The sequence below is a fragment of the Brassica rapa genome, chromosome A08, assembly GCF_000309985.2.
Source record: "Brassica rapa cultivar Chiifu-401-42 chromosome A08, CAAS_Brap_v3.01, whole genome shotgun sequence".
NCBI lineage: Eukaryota > Viridiplantae > Streptophyta > Magnoliopsida > Brassicales > Brassicaceae > Brassica > Brassica rapa.
This window is the reverse complement of record NC_024802.2, coordinates 17075218-17094818: the sequence shown is the minus strand read 5'-3', so window position 1 is coordinate 17094818 and position 19601 is coordinate 17075218. Positions and strand designations below refer to the sequence as shown.

Below are 19601 nucleotides of genomic sequence, written 5' to 3'. Positions count from 1 at the left end.
GTCATCGGACTAACCGAGAGCTCATCCCAATCATCAACTCCACGTACTGGGCCTAGCAAGCCCGGGACTCAAGCACTCTGCTTTCCTTCTCTTGTCGTCGTCTCCATCGATGGAGAGCTTCATCGACTATCGATAGCTCATCCCTTCTAATCCGAACAAACACCCAAACGACAAGAAACCACACCGTAAATATCACCCAAACCAAACTAGTAAGGACAAAGAAAGAAAGAAAACCCCAAAAGAGAACGGGGACCTAAACCGACAGCGTAGGTCTATATGAGCCCCTACCCTCCGGAGCCAAAACCGGCGAAGACGGAGCAGAGAAAGCCTCCCCTTCCCGGAAACTAGAACCGGCGGCGGCGAAGCTGAAGAAGCCTCCACCTCCCGGAGAAACAAACCACTGACACATGCAAGCCTCTCTTCTCACGCCGTTAGCCACCACGCGACCGCGTCTTCCCTCCACGCGAGGAAACCACCGATGAATGATGGTTCCAATTATGGGGTTGGCTTTTTATTTGGCGCATTTTCATCGAAATTTCATAAAAGCTAATAATATAACACAATACTAATGATTTTATTACAAGGACGAAATCGAAGAATGAGTGTCTTGTCTAACCAACAAAGCTAATAATGAGAGAGTAAAACGTAGTTAACATTAAGGGAATAATATGTAACAAGTTGAACACGGGGCACGCCTCTCTCTCGCACGCAGCTTTTAAGCAAGACGCTGCCATATAAATAGGAGACATAGAGTTACCTTAATATGATTGATTAGAAGAAGCTTTGGAGGTAAAATAAAACAAGGAAGTACCTTGTGACTTGTATGCATGAACCACCATGGTCCCTTCTTCCACATTAATCTATAATTCATCAAAACACACACACTTGAGAGCGCTCTTCTACCCACAAAAATTACAATCACATTAGACAGAAAGAAGCTCTTTCTTTACCTGCCGAATCCAGCCACCATCCTAAACCCCATGAACATACTCAGCCCCACCCACACTCCACTTAGCCCCAACCCTGCTGGTGCATACAGCATGAACGCTGATGATATTCCTCCCACCACCATCATCGACCAAGCTGCGTAAGGGAAGTCCGACATTCCATAATGCAGTCCATCAAATATAAACGCTAGCGCTGTGATTGGTTGAGTTGCCGCTACAAACTGATTTTACATGTTACAAATGAGTACTTTCTGAATCAAAATCTCTCAATCCACTTAATTTTATGTAAGAAAATACACCACTCACCAATACACCCTTTCTCACAATCTGCAGAACTTCAGGGTCTTTGGAGAACAAACCAGCTATTGAACTGAATGACATCCCCAACACAATAGCCAGCGCAATGCCTGTCACAACTCCTATCTGTATAATTACTAAAATACATTACACATCTCTCTCTATATATATATAACAAGAGATCAATTAGCATCCCCAACAAGATAAACACATTTCCCTCTCAACTATGTACCACGAAGCATTTCTACATATTTGTCCTTTCTCGCCCAACTTCCTCATTGCAAGATTTAATGGAAAGGGAAGTGAGCTCAGACCTTCAGAACAAAAGTTGTAACCTCTTTCACACCTTCAAAGTCCCTTTTGGATGCAGAACTCGCGATTAAGGCCTGAATCAACAGAACACGAGGCTTAATACCATCCCTCAAGTCACAACTCTATCAGTGGATTTTAGTAAACATTTTATACCTAGGTATGAAAACCAAACTAACAATGTAATACCTGTCCAGATGAAGCTAGTGCATCCGTAAGCATAGATACCGCCAACCAAACTTGCATACATATCTGATGTGCTGCCATAGCAAAAGCTCCTTGACGAGCCGCCATTGACGTGGCAACAGTCATGGTCATGAGCACTGATAGAGTCCTTCCAAGAACAAATCCCCCTACAAATCAAGTAGAAGGTTTAAGAACTATATACTTAAGCAATTATCTATTGCTTCCAAAATCACAAAATCTTTAAGCAATTTGCAAAACAAAACAAAAAAAAAACGATGTACAGAATTCAAGTGAGGAAATAACTAAGTTTTGGTATTGTGAAACTGTTGCCCACAGATCACTTAACGCCTCAAGAAATTTCATAAGGAGGCTCTTAACATATTCAGTGTGTTGAGAGCAAACAGATTACATCCATAAATCCCATAAGTGAGAGACTGTCGCCTACATACCAGATTTTAGGTAATCGCCAAACTTTAGTGAACCCATCTTTGGAGGAAGCAGTATAACTCTTTTGTTGAGAAGCACAATCATTAAAATGGTCACAGTGTACCTGAGAATCAGAGGAAAGTGGTTTAGCACCATCCTGCAAGGCTAAGAAAAGGAGAAAGCTGGAGAAGAAGAAACATACTGGGATATGACGCTAGAGATTGCTGCCCCAGCTACACCCATCTTGAACTGGTAGATAAACAAAGGGAACAGAAACACAGCCAGCAAATTACCAATACCTGCGTTACGGAAATGAGTGAACCAATGGAAATCAATAAAATAGTTGGACTCAAAGAATACAAACCTAAACAGTAGACTGGAGTTTTAGTATCCTTGAATCCACGGAAAATGCCTTGAAGAGCTAAAGAGACCACATAAGCAGGGGCACCAAGTGCTCTAAGGACAAGAAACTGCCGCGCAGGATTGAACATCTCTGACGTCTGTGACCGAACATGGATTTATCAGCATAGTTTTCCAACAGAATCTCAATGCATAGTATCTCAAAATTGGAACCGAACTTACAGATTGTACACCCATTAACCTTAAAAAAGGTCCAGATAACAAAGACAGCGCAAGTGCCTCAAAGATGCCAATTCCAATGGCTAACACTAGCGCTGTTGACACTGAAGACAACTGCCTCCTTTCTGGTAAACCTTGAGAAGGTCTGTCACCGTGCATATCCTCTGAAAATCCATTCAAATTAAATATATAAGAGATAGGAATACATATTATTAATCAGAACAATCATATAAAAAGAAAGTAATAACCTTCGGCTAAATCTTGAGCGGCAACCTTAGCGATATCTTCAGCGACAAAAGAAGTGGAAACGCTGAGGAGAGGAATGTTGAAGAGCTTAGATATGGTATTAAAGATGGACATAGAAACGGCAGCCGAACCCAGCTCTACAGATCCTGCATATATTAATTCGAGAGAAAAAAGATCGTTAAACTCTCAAAACAAACTCTTCCTTAAAGGAAAGCAAAAAAAAATAAAAAAACAAACCGAGTCTTCCAATGTAAGCAGTCTCCATGAGGAGCGTCAAAGGATCAATAGCCTGTCCAGCAATAGCAGGAAGAGAGAGCATCACGAGTTCTCGTTTGACATCCACAGGACGTGAGTTTCCACTGTGAACCCCATTCACCTCCCTAGCAAGCAAAGACAGAGATCAAATGATAGTTACATAGGCAAAAAGCCTGAACCTACGTGGCAAAGAGTATAATAAAAATAATAAAGCAACACCTCAAGAGCCTTACGGGAGTGAGTCATCTTCTTCCTCCTCCAACTTGAAAACACCACAGTCAGAGTTAATCTGGCTCTTCCGGCGAGTCACAAACGGAGACACCGAGTGTGGATTAGCGTGAAGGGAGTATGCTTGAGGGGCAAAGACGTCATTTATCGGTTGAAAGTTGCCTTGCCTTTTCACTTTGGCAAACCTATGATGAGTTGTTGTTGTTAAAGGCAGCGAAACTTGATTCCCGCCAACTAATCTAGCGCTACCAGTGGACTCCATCTCCCAACCTAACGATTTCACAAACTTGTAACATGACTCACACATCCAAAAATAATATAATCGAGGAGGGAATAACAATATAATCGCAAAACAAAAACAGAAACGAAAACGATGGTGAAGGAAACTAGCTCCTTAAAACGATAGAGAGAAAAAGACGATACTATATCAGCAAAGAGCGCCGCTACAAACTCCAGAATCGGGAAAGGGAGAACTCACGGGAATCGAGTACGGCTGAGACTTTTGAGATCGTCGAGAGTGATAGAGAGAGAAGAGAAGAGGTTTCAATCAGGGGTTAACCGCTCATCAGTTTGCCGGAGGAAAGGCGGTTTTTGTTTTGCTTATATGGGCCTATTAAAACGTCATTCTACTCTAAAATAAGCCCAAGGTTCCCATTAAGGCCCACTATAATAGGCCCGTGAGGAAGCAAAATACAACAATCATGTTGTCAAGTTTTTTCTTCATCCCAATCGGTCCCTGTCCAAACCACAGACGATGCATTTTTCCGTGGTGGGAGTTACTGAACGCTGGATTTAGAAAGTTTCTTTTTACCACTTTCTCAGTTGCTGACGTAGTAACTCCATGAACACAGCTATTGAACATAGTAGATTAGATTTTTGATTATATTTATTGAATAAGTGTTCACTTGTTGTGTCTAACAACGAAAAGTGTATATGCTTAATTAAGTCTTTTCGTGTTTAGACGACATTGTCAACACTTACTCTTAGAAAATTGCAGATGTGACCATTAGTATAGTTTTTCAATTAGGACCAAATACAAAGTCTTATCTTGATTTGAACTCTCTCCACTATTAATCGGTGGCCATCTTATCCAATGTATACATCATATTCTTTTATATACATTATCCCCACATTGTTTACTTTCTCTCCAATAAACAAGTATCATTACATGCACTTTTTTATTGGACTCGTGAGTTTTATTAACTAAAGTATATCATTGCCTATCTGAACTTTTGCAAAGTCAAATAAATATTGGTAATCAGCTTTATTTAATTTCGTACATATCTTCAATGTTTTTGCTGATTTAATTGCTAATAACGGATGTACAAGACTATTTCTTTATTTATTTCATGCAAATCATAATAAACCGATAGCAAGCTCCCGATTGGGGTTACGTAGAGAGACTGGCTTATTGATCAAACACAAATACCGATTAGTATATGAAATTATTGGATGGAGTTACATGATAAAAAATGGTGGTTCATAATGGAGCGGATCCAAGATGATTTTTAGTATGTGGCACATAACCATTTTCTTATAACTAAAAGCTTAGCATATATGTATTTGAACAAACTTACTAATCTTTCTCATAAAATGTAATGTCTTTTAATGATTAGATTCACTAATCTAAACTTTTTGTAACTATTCTTTTTTGGAACAATATTTTTTGTAACTAATTTGATATATACATCTTAGCTCTTTTTATGTACTAATAAATGGATCAATAATTCGGACTAGATAAATATGACTCATAACTTATGAATTCATGGCCGAGTATGCGATCTAGAAGGTCATAAACATTACGTATAAAATAAATTTTAGTAGAAATTTACATAATTTAAGAATCATATATTATCTATATATAATGATTCTTAAATCTCGAGATAAAACGAGTGGTTATCTTTCTTTTCTTTTTTTTGCCCAAGACCTGCCATGCTCATGCTTATGCTTATGATATACTTTTAAAAGCTACGTATTTATAGTTTCTCTTAGTTTGACCGTTTCCATTAACATGATCCTTGACCTAAAGGTGCGTGTGTGTGTGTCAGTTGATCATTAGGGTTTATCGTGAAAAATATAAAAGTTGTTTAAATATTTGCATTATTTGGTGATAATACTATTTTATAAGCGATCTGACATTGTGTTTAGTGGCTGAATCTTTTAATATATCCTCCTGGAACATTTTTTTTATCAGCGAATATATAAATAAGTATACACATGTATCCCATATTTTGTTGCTTGTGATGACATAAATATATACAAAAACTTGGCATGCAACCATTAATATGTAACGGGATGATGTCTCACTACTCGGTTATTTAATTAGAAATAGTGTGATATAGCAAATGGCTGAATGAGTGCTGGTTTACCTTAACATTCGTATACAACTTGTACGAAAAGGTAGAAGGGGCAATGTGGTGCGTAGGTAATAATTATTGAAATGGATAAAGACGAAGAACAAGAAAAGAAAGAAAGAAAGAAGTGGTTCTCAACAAAAACAGATGGCAGACAGAAACTTCAGAACGGCGACATGTCGCGGCTTCGCTGGTTGTCCAGCTAAAAAGACGCGACCTTTGGTGAGAGTAAAGGGGCAACAGTCCACGTGGGATGTAATGCAGCCATGTGCTGCCACGTCATCGACTTTGGGACCCTACCGAACAATCAATTTAAACAGAACTGATTAATTATTCACTAATTTTGATTACCGAAACAAAATGGGTTTATTCCTTTCCTGGCTGCCGCATCTTTAGAGCTTGATTGGTTTCCCCGCTACCACCCGCAAACGCAGCTTTTGCGGTTGGTAGCGGTTGACAGCGTTTCGAAACAATCATATAAACCGCTACAAATCGCTTCAAACCGCTCCGAACCTCTTAAATTCAAAAGCTGGTTCCAGCTAGCGTTTGCGGTTGCGGGCGGTTGCGGGAGGATAAATTTTTTTTCTTTTTTTTAAAAATCATATAAATACAAAAATAAAAATATTCAATAAATTTTTTAAAATGGAATTATAAAAATACTAAAATATATCTATTATATTTTAATTAATATTATAAAATTTTAAAATAAAAATATTTTCTATAATTTTAAAAATTTAAAACTATAACTTTGAAAATATAATTTACATATTTATTATAATATTATGATTTTTGATATTTTTATAATTATGTAAAATGTAAATATTGTTAATTTATTATTTAACCGCTGTTGTATTTGGTAGTTAACCAGTCATAAGTATCCCGCAAACGCACCAATTTCTAACCGCAGAACCAGTCGTACAAATCTCTTAAAACAGCTAAAACCCGCAACCACCCGCATCCGTAAACGCCCGCAACCGCAACCGCTGCGTTTGAACCAGTCAGGCCCTTAGTCTCTCTCTCTGGTCAACTCCTTCATTTCCTGTTGATCATCAACATGGACTAATTTTAATACAAATCTCATTTCACAATATTTGATTTTCTTGTTAAATTAAATAATCAGTAATCGTGTATCATTGATGAGAAAACTTAAATGTACCTTTGATCACTCCCATTTTGACCAAACTCGTTCGACGTTAATTACTACTAGCTGCTTAATAATCGTGATATGCGTGCGTTTATTCATTAAAAATGCTATAAATGTAAGTAATTTTTTTTCTGAGAATAATAAATATAAATGTAAGTGTTGCATATATCTCCACTGTGCGATATTATTTTTATATATACTAGTATGCATGATTTTTTGGGTCAACACAAAATGCGTCTTTACTTATAGTTTTCGATTATACTTCATCTCAAAGAAAATACGGAATGCATTTTTGTTAGACCATATATATACAAAATTTTGTAACTAACAAGAGCACACCACGTTCTACCCCATATTATGTTAAGGTTTATTTTGTAACTAACAAGAGCACACCACATTTTGTAACTAACAATATATATATATAGGTCACCGAAGAAACGACTGATATACTATATATATTCAGTTATTCGTTCCCGTAAATCGAAAATTATGTGTGTATTTGCTTAATCATATCCAGATTAACCACATGTGTGTGAATTTGTGTTTCAAACTTCATTCATATACATATGCATTGCTAATCAAACGAATGATGCATTGGAAAAGCTCAGCTTGATGAATGAATATAATTAAGCTTTAGGTTAATTAGGGAGAAGTTATATAACTTACGATGTTGGTCGAGAGTACAATGCCTCCAAACACGAGGGACTAGGGAGTAGTCACATGCGACTGAGACTGTTGATATATTTGGGCCCTATTTATCTTTGATATGTGGGTGTCAGTTTTTACGTGTCACAAACACAAAATGCAGCATTTCGAGTGAAAATAACATTATCCCAAACGAGAAAAGTCCACTAAATGAATACAATCGTCAAGTCAATTATATGACGTCCATATATACATAAGACACATAGGTAAACTATTGGCTATATTATGTCCCAAATAGAGAAATTGAAGGGTGTTTAATCGATTGAGGAAAGTAAAAGGGACTAAACTGATAAATAAGAAAACGGAGATGTTTAGGTATGGGCGTTCGAAACCTTCATCGTGTTTCGGTTCGATTGATTCAGATTTTCGGTATTATGCTTAAAAGTCCCGTTCAGGTTTTACTAACTATAAGATCAGGTTCGGCTCGGTTCCTTCCAAGTTCGGTTCGGATCGGATTGTAACCAATATTTGAAATCGTCCAAAAATATATTTTTCAAATCTCATATGATGACAATATTTTTTTTTTCAAAATTTAGAAATTATTCACAAATCTAATTAAAAATTAGCTAAACTATCTAAATTAATTAAAAAAATTTAAATAACAAATAAAACAAACTACAAAAATATTTTGAATACTCTGAAATATCTAAATCACCTTAATATATAAAAAACATTAACATATTTAACTAATTTCGGATATCTTCGGATCCTAGTTTGGATTTCGGTTTGGCTTATAACCAAACTCCAAAATACTAAATTCATAAGTTCCGTTTGGATATTTGTGTATAATAGTCTGGATCGGTTTCGGTTTTTCGGTTCAAATTTAGATAAATACTTTGGATTGGGATAAACATATTTAGACCAGGAGATGTGGACAAAAAAAAAGATATTATTTAACATTTTACCAAAAAGAAATGAAAGAGAAATAACGTTAAAAAGTAGTAATAGGCGAGAAGAACCTGATCCGGATAACTGTGGGCTCATGTGGAATATGCCAATGGAGGAGGGAGGGAGGGAGGTGGGGTCAGAGACAGTAACGCAAAAGGGCGTAATCAGGGGGACAAATGGGGAGATCTCCTTCTAATTACTCGTCGACTTGGTAATTAAGAAAACGGACGAAATTCCATTAATACCCCTCAGCGATTAAAATAGATCAGCATCGCCACGGCGGCATGAGTCATCCGCTGCGCACTACGGTGTCGTTTTATACACCCCCCCCCCCAAACAAAAAAGCAACGAAACACAATTGCGGAAGAAGAAGATAAAACGTTACAAAAAAAAAACTCTCATAATAATCCCTCCTCAATTCTGAATTTCTGATCGTCTCTTCTCTCTCTTCTTTCCTCTTTACAATTTGAATATTTTTTTTTCTAGAGATCCTCGCATCTTCATCTCTGTGTTGGATCAAATTCAAACGGTGATTCTATTCCATCTTTAAACTTTCCTTTTTTCTGTTGGAACCACTTTTTATTTTCCCTCTGGTGGTCAATGGTGGTGATGGAGGACAACGAGAGCTGCGGAAGTAGAGGGATTAGCGATATCTTACCGACGTCGCAGGCTGCCATCGACCGTCGCGAGCGCATGAAAACGGAGGTTTTCGATGAGGTTATCAGCCGTCTCCGTCAATCTGACACCGTAGACACCCATCTCCCTGGTTTCGTCGACGACCTCTGGGCTCACTTCAATCGCCTCCCCGCTCGGTAATCATTATACATTGTTTATGATCTGCTTCTGCATGTATGTGCCCGCCTTAATTAGGTTAGGCTCATTGTTTATCTTGTTTTTTAGATATGCTTTGGATGTGAATGTAGAGAGAGCAGAAGACGTTCTCATGCACCAGAGACTTCTTCACTCCGCTCTTGATCCAAACAACAGACCTGTTATCCAAGTCCGTCTCGTCCAGGTGAGTTTGTTGTTTGTTATTTTTATTTATTTTTATTGTTTTGCCTCTGTGAACTTTTTTGGGCTCACAGGATGTTTGGTGACTCATCTTTTCTTAAAGGTTCAACCTCCTACGGGGAATATCTCAGCTGACTCCATTTCCTTGGACTCTCTTCGTACCAATGAACCTGATCAAGCTTCTACCAGAAAAAGGTTGCCTTTTGATCCACATAACGATAATCAAAGTGTGTACTCGACTCTCTCTCTCTGATTTTTTTTTTTTTTTTAATTTTTTTGCAGCATTCATCCGCCGCCTGCATTTGGTTCATCTCCCAATCTTGAAGCACTTGCACTTGCTTCCACTATATCCCATGACGAGGAGGAGGGAGACTCCTCTGTGCCTAACAATTCACGGTATGTGTAAGGAAGTTTATATGTGTTGTTGATTTGGCGCAGTTACCAACTCACTCCCGCTTGTTAATTGAAACGCAGGCCCTTGCATGAGATAACTTTCTCCACAATAGACAAGCCTAAACTCCTTTTTCAGGTATATATATGATCTGTGTGATTGTTGGCTTTTGTGATTATTTTGATTCGTCGATGCTTACTATATCCAGTGTAAATGATGCAGTTAACTGCATTGCTTGCTGAGCTTGGACTCAACATTCAAGAGGCGCATGCTTTTTCTACAACTGATGGTTTCTCTCTAGATGTCTTTGTCGTTGATGGTTGGCCTTACGAGGTAGTACTTTTTTTGTTTTTCTTCTAGTTGTTCTCCTTTTTCCTTCCCTATTGCAATGCTATCGTGTAGTGTACTATATGATCCATGCTCTATAGAACAGATGCGTGTTGGCATGTTCATTCATTATAAAGAGAAAGGTCCCGAGTTAACAACCGTTGCTGCATTTTTATAATTATACAGGAAGTAGACAGACTTAGAATAGCATTGGAGAAAGAAGCAGCAAAAATCGAGGTACTTGTTGCCAATTTAACTACTTTCGTGCAAAATATATATATTGATGATGACTATGTTTAATTAATTCTGAAAAAAAAATGGAGTTTGGTGTCATATATGGAGTCTTGCAGTTTTTATTAGTGACAACATCTTCACAATCATGTCATGTCTTTTTCTAAGTTATTAATGATTTTTTCACTACACTCAATTGCAGGACCAAAGCTGGCCTATGCAGCAATCCTTCTCTCCTGAAAAGGAAAACGGACAAACAGGTGCCAGGACGGTCGCAATACCCACTGATGGAACTGATGTTTGGGAAATCAACCTTCAACAGTTAAAATTCGGGCATAAAATAGCATCCGGTTCTTACGGAGATCTGTAAGTTGGTTCCACCTATCAAATGTAATGTCATTTCATATGCTTAGAAGTTAATATCTCTCGCCCTCTTTCTCCTTACCTTTTGTGTTATTCAGGTATAAAGGTACATATTGTAGCCAGGAAGTCGCTATCAAAGTCCTCAAGCCAGAGCGTCTAGATTCTGAGCTAGAGAAAGAGTTTGCCCAAGAAGTCTTTATTATGAGGTTTGTGTGCCTTCCCTTGTGAACTTGTGTGCATATGAACAATAGCATCTCAGACTCATTCAAAATCTTTCCGTTTGCAGGAAAGTGCGGCACAAAAACGTCGTCCAGTTCATTGGTGCTTGCACTAAGCCACCCCATCTGTGTATTGTTACAGGTATGTTGCACTGACCATTATATAATGATCTGGTCTTATTATTGTTATTATTATTGTTCCCCTCATTTGTCTCTTTCTCATTTAATAGAATTCATGCCCGGTGGAAGTGTATATGACTATCTACACAAGCAAAAGGGCGTCTTTAAGCTTCCAGCTTTGTTAAAAGTAGCTATAGATATCTGCAAAGGGATGAACTACTTACACCAAAATAATATAATTCACAGAGATTTGAAGGCTGCCAACCTTCTAATGGACGAGCATGAGGTAATATTCTCAACGTAGTTTTTATCGTGATTCTCTCTCTGCACGTAGCTTGCAGTGCGAATGTATGAATTGGCATTTGGGCCAAGCTTACACGCTACATAATTTGGGCTGCATCACATATGCTATATCATTGTGTTCTACAGAATGGTTGTCGGATTCATAGTGGTGTGTGGATTATTTTGTTTGTTACTACAGGTTGTCAAGGTTGCTGACTTTGGGGTAGCTAGAGTAAAAGCACAAACTGGAGTGATGACAGCTGAAACGGGAACATATCGCTGGATGGCTCCGGAGGTGATAGAACACAAGCCATATGATCACAAGGCAGACGTTTTCAGCTACGGGATTGTGCTATGGGAGTTGTTGACTGGCAAGGTATGTGGTTTATACAAGTCTTTTCTCATCTGACAATTAAAATATCATCTCAGTGTTAGGCTAACTAAGTCATTGGGTTTGATGTGATGGCAGATTCCATATGAATACATGACGCCATTGCAGGCAGCAGTAGGGGTGGTTCAGAAGGTAAATCGTTTTCTTTTCTTTATGTAGAATGAATTTATTGCTTGTAAAGCTAAAACGTAGTTGTGGGGGTCGGTGGTTCAGGGACTACGGCCTACGATCCCGAAGAAAACGCATCCGAAAATGAGAGAGCTAATGGATAGATTGTGGGAGAAGGATCCAACGCTGAGACCAGACTTCTCAGAGATAATAGAGCAGCTACAAGTGATAGCCAAGGAAGTAAGTAAAGAGAGAGAATGAAATGTGGGGGAGAGTAATGATATAAGAAAATTGAATGTGTATGTGTGTGTGTTGTGGTAGGTAGAAGAAGAGGAAGAGGAGAAGAAAAGATCACCAACAGGAGGAGGAGGGGGTATCTTTGCGGCCCTCAGGAGAAGTGCAACACATCATTGAATAAATTGCATTGATCCCACCTAGTACTACTTGCTTCCAAAAAGACTGATTTACGGAGTTCTTGTGTTGCTTACCTTCTCAATTGATTTTGTTCCTTTCTGTAAGTTATAATTACCCCACACACACCCATATTGTCCATTCCATCCAACAGTTTAGGTTGTTGATGAAAGAAAACTTCATGTACAAGTAAATCTGCAGTGGTTAGAAACATTAACCTCTTCCTTCCTTTATATTTTTTTGGTTGGGTTAAGAAGAAATGTTTAATATGTATTGGGTTGACCTTTGAGCGCTCCAAAAAAAACGGAATTGACCCCTTTGTTTACATAGAGCTGGGCAATTGGACTATCAATCGGGTTTCGGTTTGGATTTAGTCGGATCTAGTTTGGTTTAGTTTGTAAGGTCTGGTTTAGTTACATGTTCAATATCGGATTAATTTCTGTTTTGGATATTAATCAGGTTATTGATTCTAAAAATATTGATTATCTACATGACCTTCTCAAATTATCTTATTTAAAAAATAATAATTTTGGGAGCCTCATCTATCAACCGAGACTCTTTTTTGAACTATAATAACAACATCACCGTACTGTATTAACAGTTAGCAGTTAAAATTAAACTTAACAGTTAGCAACCAAATATTTGAATCAATTATTTATGTAATAGCAACCAAGTATTTGAGTCAATTATTTATGTAATATATAATTATTTGAGATGTTCAATAATATTTTAGTGTATTTTAGATACATATTATAAAGTGAGATCATATTTGGTATAAATCTTTTTCGGGTTCTATCAGATATTCATTCATTTAGGTTCAGATAAAATTCATAACCCCAAATACTATAAGATCTACTGGTATTTAAATCGGTTCAGATTGTTTCGGATTCATTTTTTTAATCAGAACGAGTTTTTGGGTTCGGTCTAGTTTTTCACATGTACGTCTTTTCGTAATCTCATATTTAATGGGCTATAACGTCTGGGCTTCAATATTATTGGGCTTTGGTTCCATTTGTATGTTGGGTTTGGGCTTTTAATGATTTATAAATAAGAGTGGATCCCCCTTTGTGGGTGAAATTTTCACAACCATCCTCTCTCTCTTCCGTTCAATCTCTCTTTCTTTCTCCGTCGCGTGCTCCGACGCAGAAGCAGTAATCAAGATGAGTAGACGGCCGAGCAAAAGACAGAGAAGCAGCGACCATACCGTGGTGAGAATCTGGGAAAGGGAGCTGGGTCAGCTGCCCAATCGTAGTTTCTCCAATCGTTTCTCAGCCTCTGAGGTCTGTCTCTCGTTTCCCTTAACATGTTAGGCATTGACAGTTACGTGATTAGAATCCCAACGAATTTAGATTGGTTCTGCGTTCTGATGATTGGTTATCGGTTTACCCAATTCTTCTCTTTGTATCTGTTTACCGGAATAAACCAACTTTCACTGACTCATTTGTTTTTTTTTTTTAACCAGCATCTATTAAACCGACTTGGTCTCCACAAGAAGCTCCAAGAGCATACGGGCTGTGTCAACACTGTAAGCTTCAATGCCGATGGAGATATCCTTGTGTCTGGTTCTGATGACAGGCAGGTTATACTCTGGGATTGGGATACTGCCACTGTCAAGCTCTCTTTCGATTCTGGCCATTGCAACAATATTTTCCAAGCCAAGTTCATGCCTTTCTCTGACGATCGCAGCATTGTCACCTCTTCTGCTGATGGACAGGTCCCCACCCTCTCTTTATTCTTCTTCTTTGCGTAGCTGTGTGTGTGTGTGTGCTTCCCACTAAGTGAAATAGCTATTATCCATTGTACATAGCATATGTGTAGTTTGATTCATTTGAGTCTGTACAGTTGGTATAGTTTGTTTCCGGTTAAGGCTTCTGGTTAGCCACATAGAGTCATGTATATAAACCAGCACTTGTACATTTTCATAATTAATGTGAATTGAGTTTATTTACTGATCATAGCCTTCAATCTCTCTCAGGTTCGCTATTCGAAAATTCTAGAGTCGGGACAAGTAGAGACTTGTATGTTGGGTATACATCAAGGACAGGTCCACAAGTTGGCTATTGAGCCTGGTAGTCCTTTCTCATTCTACACTTGTGGTGAGGATGGCGTTGTAAAGCATGTGAGTTGCTGCATTTTATCATCACTTTTTCTTTTCTTTTGGTTTGTTTTGTGACAATATATCATTTTTTCTCAGTTTGATCTTAGGACACGGGTGGCTACAAATCTTTTCACTTGTAAAGAAGCAAAGTACAATTTAATTGTCTACTTGAATGCAATTGCAGTTGATCCGAGGAACCCTGGTCTTCTTGCCGTGGCTGGAATGGATGAGTATGCTCGTGTCTATGACATTCGTAGCTACCGCTCCGAGACTTGGTATAATTATTCCGAACCCGTAGACCACTTTTGTCCTGCTCATTTGATTGGAAGCGACCATGTGGGAATAACAGGCCTGGCTTACTCAGATCAAAGCGAGCTCCTTGCTTCATATACCGACGAGTTCATCTATCTTTTCAGCCCTGGTATGGGGATGGGCCCGAATCCCCCTTCTTCATCTGAGACTGATACTGAGACTGAGACTGAGACTGAGGTGAGGAAGACGATACAGCCGCAGGTTTACAAAGAGCACAGTAACCGGGAAACAGTCAAAGGTGTGGGCTTTTTTGGACCCAAGTGTGAGTATGTTGTCAGTGGTTCGGACTGTGGCAGAATATTTATTTGGAGGAAGAAAGATGGAGAGCTTCTCCGTGCCATGGAAGCAGATAAACATGTTGTCAACTGTATAGAGTCTCATCCTCACATGCCACTCATGGCTAGTAGTGGAATCGAGACTGACATCAAAATATGGACTCCTGGAGGAACTGAGGAACTCGGTTCGCCTAGAACTGCTGAACAGGTAATGGAATTCTATTCTCTTATATGTCATGGAATGAATACTGTTTTGGAAGATAAACTAATTGTATGTATGTTGCGTCCTGGAAACAGGCCTCGGTTTCTGGTAACTCTCGTTGGTTCATGTTTTATGATGAAGAGGGAGATGATCATGCACGCGGGTATTATGTGGCCGATTGTGATGATGATGACGAGGAGGAGGAAGATGAAGATGATTCTGATGATGAGAGTTCAGATGATGATGAGAGTGCAGAAGAGGAGGGGGATAGTGATGTCGACGTTGAGATTAGGAAGGATAATGATGATGATGATGAGGACCAAGGATGATCACTTGTACGGATTACAATACATAGAGATACACTAGATTTTTTTTTTTTTGAGCAACAGGTACACTAGATTAACACAGCAAATGCTCTACAAAAAAAGAGCGTTTAGTTAGAGACTGGTGGATGTCTGTCTTGTAATAGGCTTTGACAGGAAAAATAAGGGAATGAAACATTACAAGAAAAAAAAAAGCAGTACAAACTACAAACTATCCTGATCCCAGGCATTTTCATACTAAACCCAAATGAAGAACAATTAATGGATGGGACTAATTAGAAAATAAAATCCAAAAGGCCTTGTGTATTTGAAGCCCACTGAAAATTCACGACGGTAAAGCCCATAAAACCTAAAGCTTGGCTTGGCCATCATCTTCCGAGCTACCTTTTCGCATTGTTTGCAGAGAGAGAGAGAGGATGGTGGTGGTATCTCTCACAAATGCTTCAGGTTACTTTTCGGTCCTGTGTTTTCCTTGTATACTAAGTACTTGACCGCTTCTTCTTAATTTTGTTCCTCATTTTTGTTTTGTTTGAACCAATAGGTTTAATCCGATTGGCTCATCCGTCACACCGGAGGATTCAAAGGTTCGGACCTAGCAGCTCCAAGTTTACTCTGGATTCGGTAATTTCCATCTGTTCCTAAAGACAAAATGAACATGTCAGGCAAGATATTGACATAACCTGTGTGTATGTTATTGGTCTTGCAGAGTCTCAATGGGAGAGTTAGCTATAAGCCTATTGTGGGTGGGTATCCCACAGTGTCCGTATGTTTCGCACGCCAAAGTACGAACTTACATGATGAGCCAGAGCCCCCTTTATGGTTGAGCCTTGTTAGGGACATTGTAGGGTATGCTTTACAAAAATTTATTCTCTTCTCTCACACAATAATCAATCTCTATATATATATGTTGGTTTCATTGAATTGCATTTCTTGTTCTTGAAAAAGGAGCACGGGATCGCTCTTCTCCTTTATGGCTGAACAGCCGAGCCAGCTGAAATTTATAGAGTGGCCTAGTTTTACTACCACGGTATGTTATGTTGTGTCTGCCATCACTTATTCTTTTGTTTGATTGATTGTTACTACATACATACATAACTTTTTTTGTTTTTTTTTTATGTTTGTTTTGGTGGGGAACAGCTCAAGACTGCCACACTGAGTCTCTTTCTTGTAGCTGTCTTCATTGTTGCGCTATCGTCCGTGGACTCTGCTCTTTGTTACGTATTGGCTCTCATCTTGAGGAAATCCCTATGAGTAGAGAGAGTGAGGAAGGCAAAGTCCATTTTCATTTCTAACCTGCAGCAAAGGTTAATGCTGTTGTTGTTGTTTAGAGCTAAAAATTAAATCTCCTCTTTTTTGAGTAATAGGTTTCAGCTTACCAAGAAACGAGTCAATATGTTTAGTAAAATTAAATATATCCCACCAAATGGAGACTGATAATCTGACTGAGACCATAATAAGGCATCACCGAAAAGTAAACGGTCCTATCTATATAAGAATGAGATTTGGCAACCATCTTCATCTTTGATTTTACAGAAGAAAACAGAGAGAGCGTTATTCAAAAGTAATAATTCTGTTTTTTTTTTTGTGTCTTTCTTTCTCCAGTCACTAACAAAAGGAAACAAAACTACCACTTCATTTTTCAATCACAATAATTCATTCATTAGTTTACACTTCTTTGGTCATCATAAAACGTTGGAGTCAAAGCAGCTTGAGAGTGGGCGTGTTGGTAGCAGCTAGCAAGGCGCCTATGTTTTCTTGGGAATGCTCACACCCGCGCCTTTCACTGACACCGCCGGTCCTTTCACCTCACCAGGCTTTGCATCCAAGAACACAACAATCACCGTTATATCATCGTGGAAATGCCTTCGCACCCCTCTCTCTATCTTCTTCAGGTCTGAGTATCTCATCTCTCTCTTCTTCGCCGCTTCTTGTAGCGCCACTTTCACCAGCCTCTTTGCTATCCCCTGCCAACACTTGTTTGTCACTCTACAGACTCACTACCTAAAAAAAAAAACAACAACTTATGTTTTTCTATTTAACATGATTCTTACGTTACGCGGATGGTTCTGCACCATCTCTACTGCTTCTTGGTTACTCATATGTTCCCATAGTCCATCTGACGCACATATTATAAACTTGTCCTGCTCCTTCAGCCTATGCACCGTCACCGCCGGCTCTGCACTCAGTAACGGCCTGCTGAACGGTGCCCTCAGTCTGAATTTCGCGTACAGCGGTTCCCTGTTGAACTCCGACCGTTTCAGATACACATCCCCAATGGATCTTGAAACCTGCCATTACAAATCTCAGAACTATACGTAAGACATATACAAACAAATAACATTCGTGTGTTTTATTTCACCTGAATGATTCCTTTTACTCTCCAAACGTTATGCTTCAGAACCACTATATCCGGATGGTCCGGATGCAGGGCCTGAAGCTCCCTTCGCACTGACTCTATAGACGCATTGTGCTCATCCGAGAGCTGAGTGGCGTGAACATCGCCGGTTGCCTTCATGACTTGTCCCAGCACGGCACGTGAGTCACCCGCGTTGGCCACGTAGAGCGTCCCGTCGCAGATGACGGTGACAAGGCAGCATGAGCCAACGGTGGCTATTTGAGGCCTGGTCTGGAACTGATTGGTGACTATGGATAGGAAGCCTTCTTCAGTCGCTTGGAAGGCTTTCTTTATCACTTCCGGTGACATACACTGTTCCTCCGCAGCAAATCCTGTGGGGTGCACACAAGGATTTAAACAAATGAGATCAAAACTAAAAATCTTTAGTTTCTTTTGTGAGAGAGCTTCTTGTTTTTAAAATCAGGAAGTACAGTAATCCCCTATATCATATAATATTAATTTCGTTCCGACAGTCACTCAAACTGGAGACCTATGACACAATGGCCAGGATCCTTTCTAGTTAAGCTAACTAACTAACTAGTAACTACCTTTGATAAAATGTTTATTTCCTTTTTTTTTTTAAAACAAGAAGCTATAGATTACCTAATAAGCAACATCAAGAACAAGAGTATAAAGCAATAAGTTGATGATCTTAAACGTTTTCAAGTCAGTAACTCACTCTTGAGATGGTTGAACATATGATCATTGATGAAGCGGGAAGTCTCAGGGCCGCCGTGGCCATCGTAGACGCCAAGAAATGTGCCGTAAGGACCAGCAGAGCCGTTGGTGCTAAGAGGGCCAGACTCGAGCTGGCTCTGGTCCTCGAGCAAGTTGTTGGCTTGAACAACGGCCATGGAGAAGTCACCAAAGACGTGATGACCGGAGTCTCTGTACCACAAGAGACCCTCTTGACGGCCGCCGCCGCCAGAAGAAACTGAGGCTGAATCGGAGTGGGGCCAGAGACAGGCATTGAGGAAGTTCATCAAGGCAGATAGCATCCCTCCTCATCTCATTCGAATGTAACACAACATAAGAACTTGCACACACAATATGGATCAGTGAAGAAGAAGAAGGCACTGTTGAAATGATTTGGTCAAAGCCAATGAAGAAACATCAAAAGGATTGTTCTGAGTAGATTCGTGTTCTTCAGCAATATAAAGAAAGATGGAAACTTTACCTTTTGCAAGATGAAATCTTTAGTGGTAGTTGAAATTTCTCACTTGTAGATCTAAAAGGAGGGATCAACCTGATTATATAGTTATTTTTTTATAAATTAAAAGTAATCGAAGGGATGAGGAAGAAGAAGAAGAAGATCAATTAACAAATGCTATAGAATATTAATAAAAGTTGAAAGAAAGAATGGTCTCTTGCTCGCAACTTATGATCTTTCTATATGTCAATGAAGAAACAGTTAAGAGCTCTGATTAAGATTTGGTCAAGTCGCCGAACGACAAGTCTCTCATCATTCTTGTATTTGTGTTTTTTTTTATTTTCACCTCTCTTCTTTTCTTACTACAAGCTACAACACGGTACAAAGTTTATATTTTTTTTATTTAATCACACTCTCTCTCTCTCTCTT

General features: G+C 39.0%; 5 protein-coding genes across 11 annotated transcripts in view; 3 read left to right on the top strand and 2 right to left on the bottom strand.

Moving 5' to 3' along the window:
* Window positions 1–17139, top strand: part of LOC103835182 — a 19434-nt gene extending 2295 nt beyond the window's left edge. Inside the window, exons 2-7 of one of the 2 annotated variants that reach the window (XR_004449836.1) lie at window positions 16031–16074; window positions 16169–16248; window positions 16334–16473; window positions 16573–16654; window positions 16765–16950; window positions 16986–17139. Coding sequence is in view for 1 of the 2 variants with exons in the window: in XM_009111304.3 (XP_009109552.2) it covers window positions 16031–16074; window positions 16169–16248; window positions 16334–16473; window positions 16573–16654; window positions 16765–16878 (460 nt within the window). In the remaining variant the exon portion in view is untranslated. Of the gene's footprint in view, window positions 1–16030; window positions 16075–16168; window positions 16249–16333; window positions 16474–16572; window positions 16655–16764 lie in introns of both variants that reach the window. The other variant, XM_009111304.3, reaches the window with a different exon arrangement.
* LOC103835185 (protein DETOXIFICATION 45, chloroplastic) lies at window positions 536–4966 on the bottom strand. 3 transcript variants are annotated; one of them, XM_009111307.3, is made up of 14 exons: window positions 3897–4966; window positions 3479–3743; window positions 3228–3370; window positions 2993–3136; window positions 2748–2908; window positions 2530–2665; window positions 2368–2464; window positions 2189–2289; window positions 1743–1906; window positions 1559–1630; window positions 1254–1370; window positions 951–1168; window positions 812–860; window positions 536–727 (listed from the first exon to the last, which is right to left on the bottom strand). In XM_009111307.3, the coding sequence occupies exons 2-14, from the start codon at window positions 3733–3735 to the stop codon at window positions 716–718; spliced, it is 1671 nt and encodes a 556-aa protein (XP_009109555.1). In that variant the 5' UTR covers window positions 3736–3743; window positions 3897–4966; the 3' UTR covers window positions 536–715. The 3 variants fall into 3 exon arrangements, with proteins under 3 accessions (XP_009109555.1, XP_009109556.1, XP_009109557.1); XM_009111308.3 differs by having other exon boundaries at window positions 3952–4966; XM_009111309.3 differs by lacking the exon at window positions 3897–4966 and having other exon boundaries at window positions 3465–3715.
* Window positions 8874–12701, top strand: LOC103835184 (serine/threonine-protein kinase STY46). The gene is made up of 15 exons (XM_009111306.3): window positions 8874–9376; window positions 9465–9579; window positions 9679–9770; window positions 9858–9971; window positions 10050–10104; window positions 10189–10299; window positions 10480–10530; window positions 10727–10890; window positions 10986–11093; window positions 11174–11247; window positions 11336–11511; window positions 11707–11883; window positions 11977–12030; window positions 12112–12246; window positions 12328–12701. Exons 1-15 carry the CDS (start codon window positions 9165–9167, stop codon window positions 12418–12420), a joined length of 1731 nt encoding a protein of 576 aa, XP_009109554.1. The 5' UTR covers window positions 8874–9164; the 3' UTR covers window positions 12421–12701.
* On the top strand, window positions 13482–15748 carry LOC103835183 (DDB1- and CUL4-associated factor 8). Of its 2 annotated transcripts, XM_033276344.1 has the most exons (6): window positions 13482–13697; window positions 13880–14131; window positions 14393–14536; window positions 14700–14790; window positions 14865–15310; window positions 15400–15748. In XM_033276344.1, exons 1-6 carry the CDS (start codon window positions 13578–13580, stop codon window positions 15631–15633), a joined length of 1287 nt encoding a protein of 428 aa, XP_033132235.1. In that variant the 5' UTR covers window positions 13482–13577; the 3' UTR covers window positions 15634–15748. The 2 variants fall into 2 exon arrangements, with proteins under 2 accessions (XP_033132235.1, XP_009109553.1); XM_009111305.3 differs by having other exon boundaries at window positions 13483–13697; window positions 14612–15310.
* On the bottom strand, window positions 17129–19601 carry LOC103835181 (probable protein phosphatase 2C 64). 3 transcript variants are annotated; one of them, XM_009111302.3, is made up of 5 exons: window positions 19200–19601; window positions 18702–19058; window positions 17987–18354; window positions 17679–17915; window positions 17129–17591 (listed from the first exon to the last, which is right to left on the bottom strand). In XM_009111302.3, the coding sequence occupies exons 2-5, from the start codon at window positions 19018–19020 to the stop codon at window positions 17373–17375; spliced, it is 1143 nt and encodes a 380-aa protein (XP_009109550.1). In that variant the 5' UTR covers window positions 19021–19058; window positions 19200–19601; the 3' UTR covers window positions 17129–17372. The 3 variants fall into 3 exon arrangements, with proteins under 3 accessions (XP_009109550.1, XP_009109549.1, XP_033132236.1); XM_009111301.3 differs by having other exon boundaries at window positions 18702–19098; window positions 19200–19598; XM_033276345.1 differs by lacking the exon at window positions 19200–19601 and having other exon boundaries at window positions 18702–19193.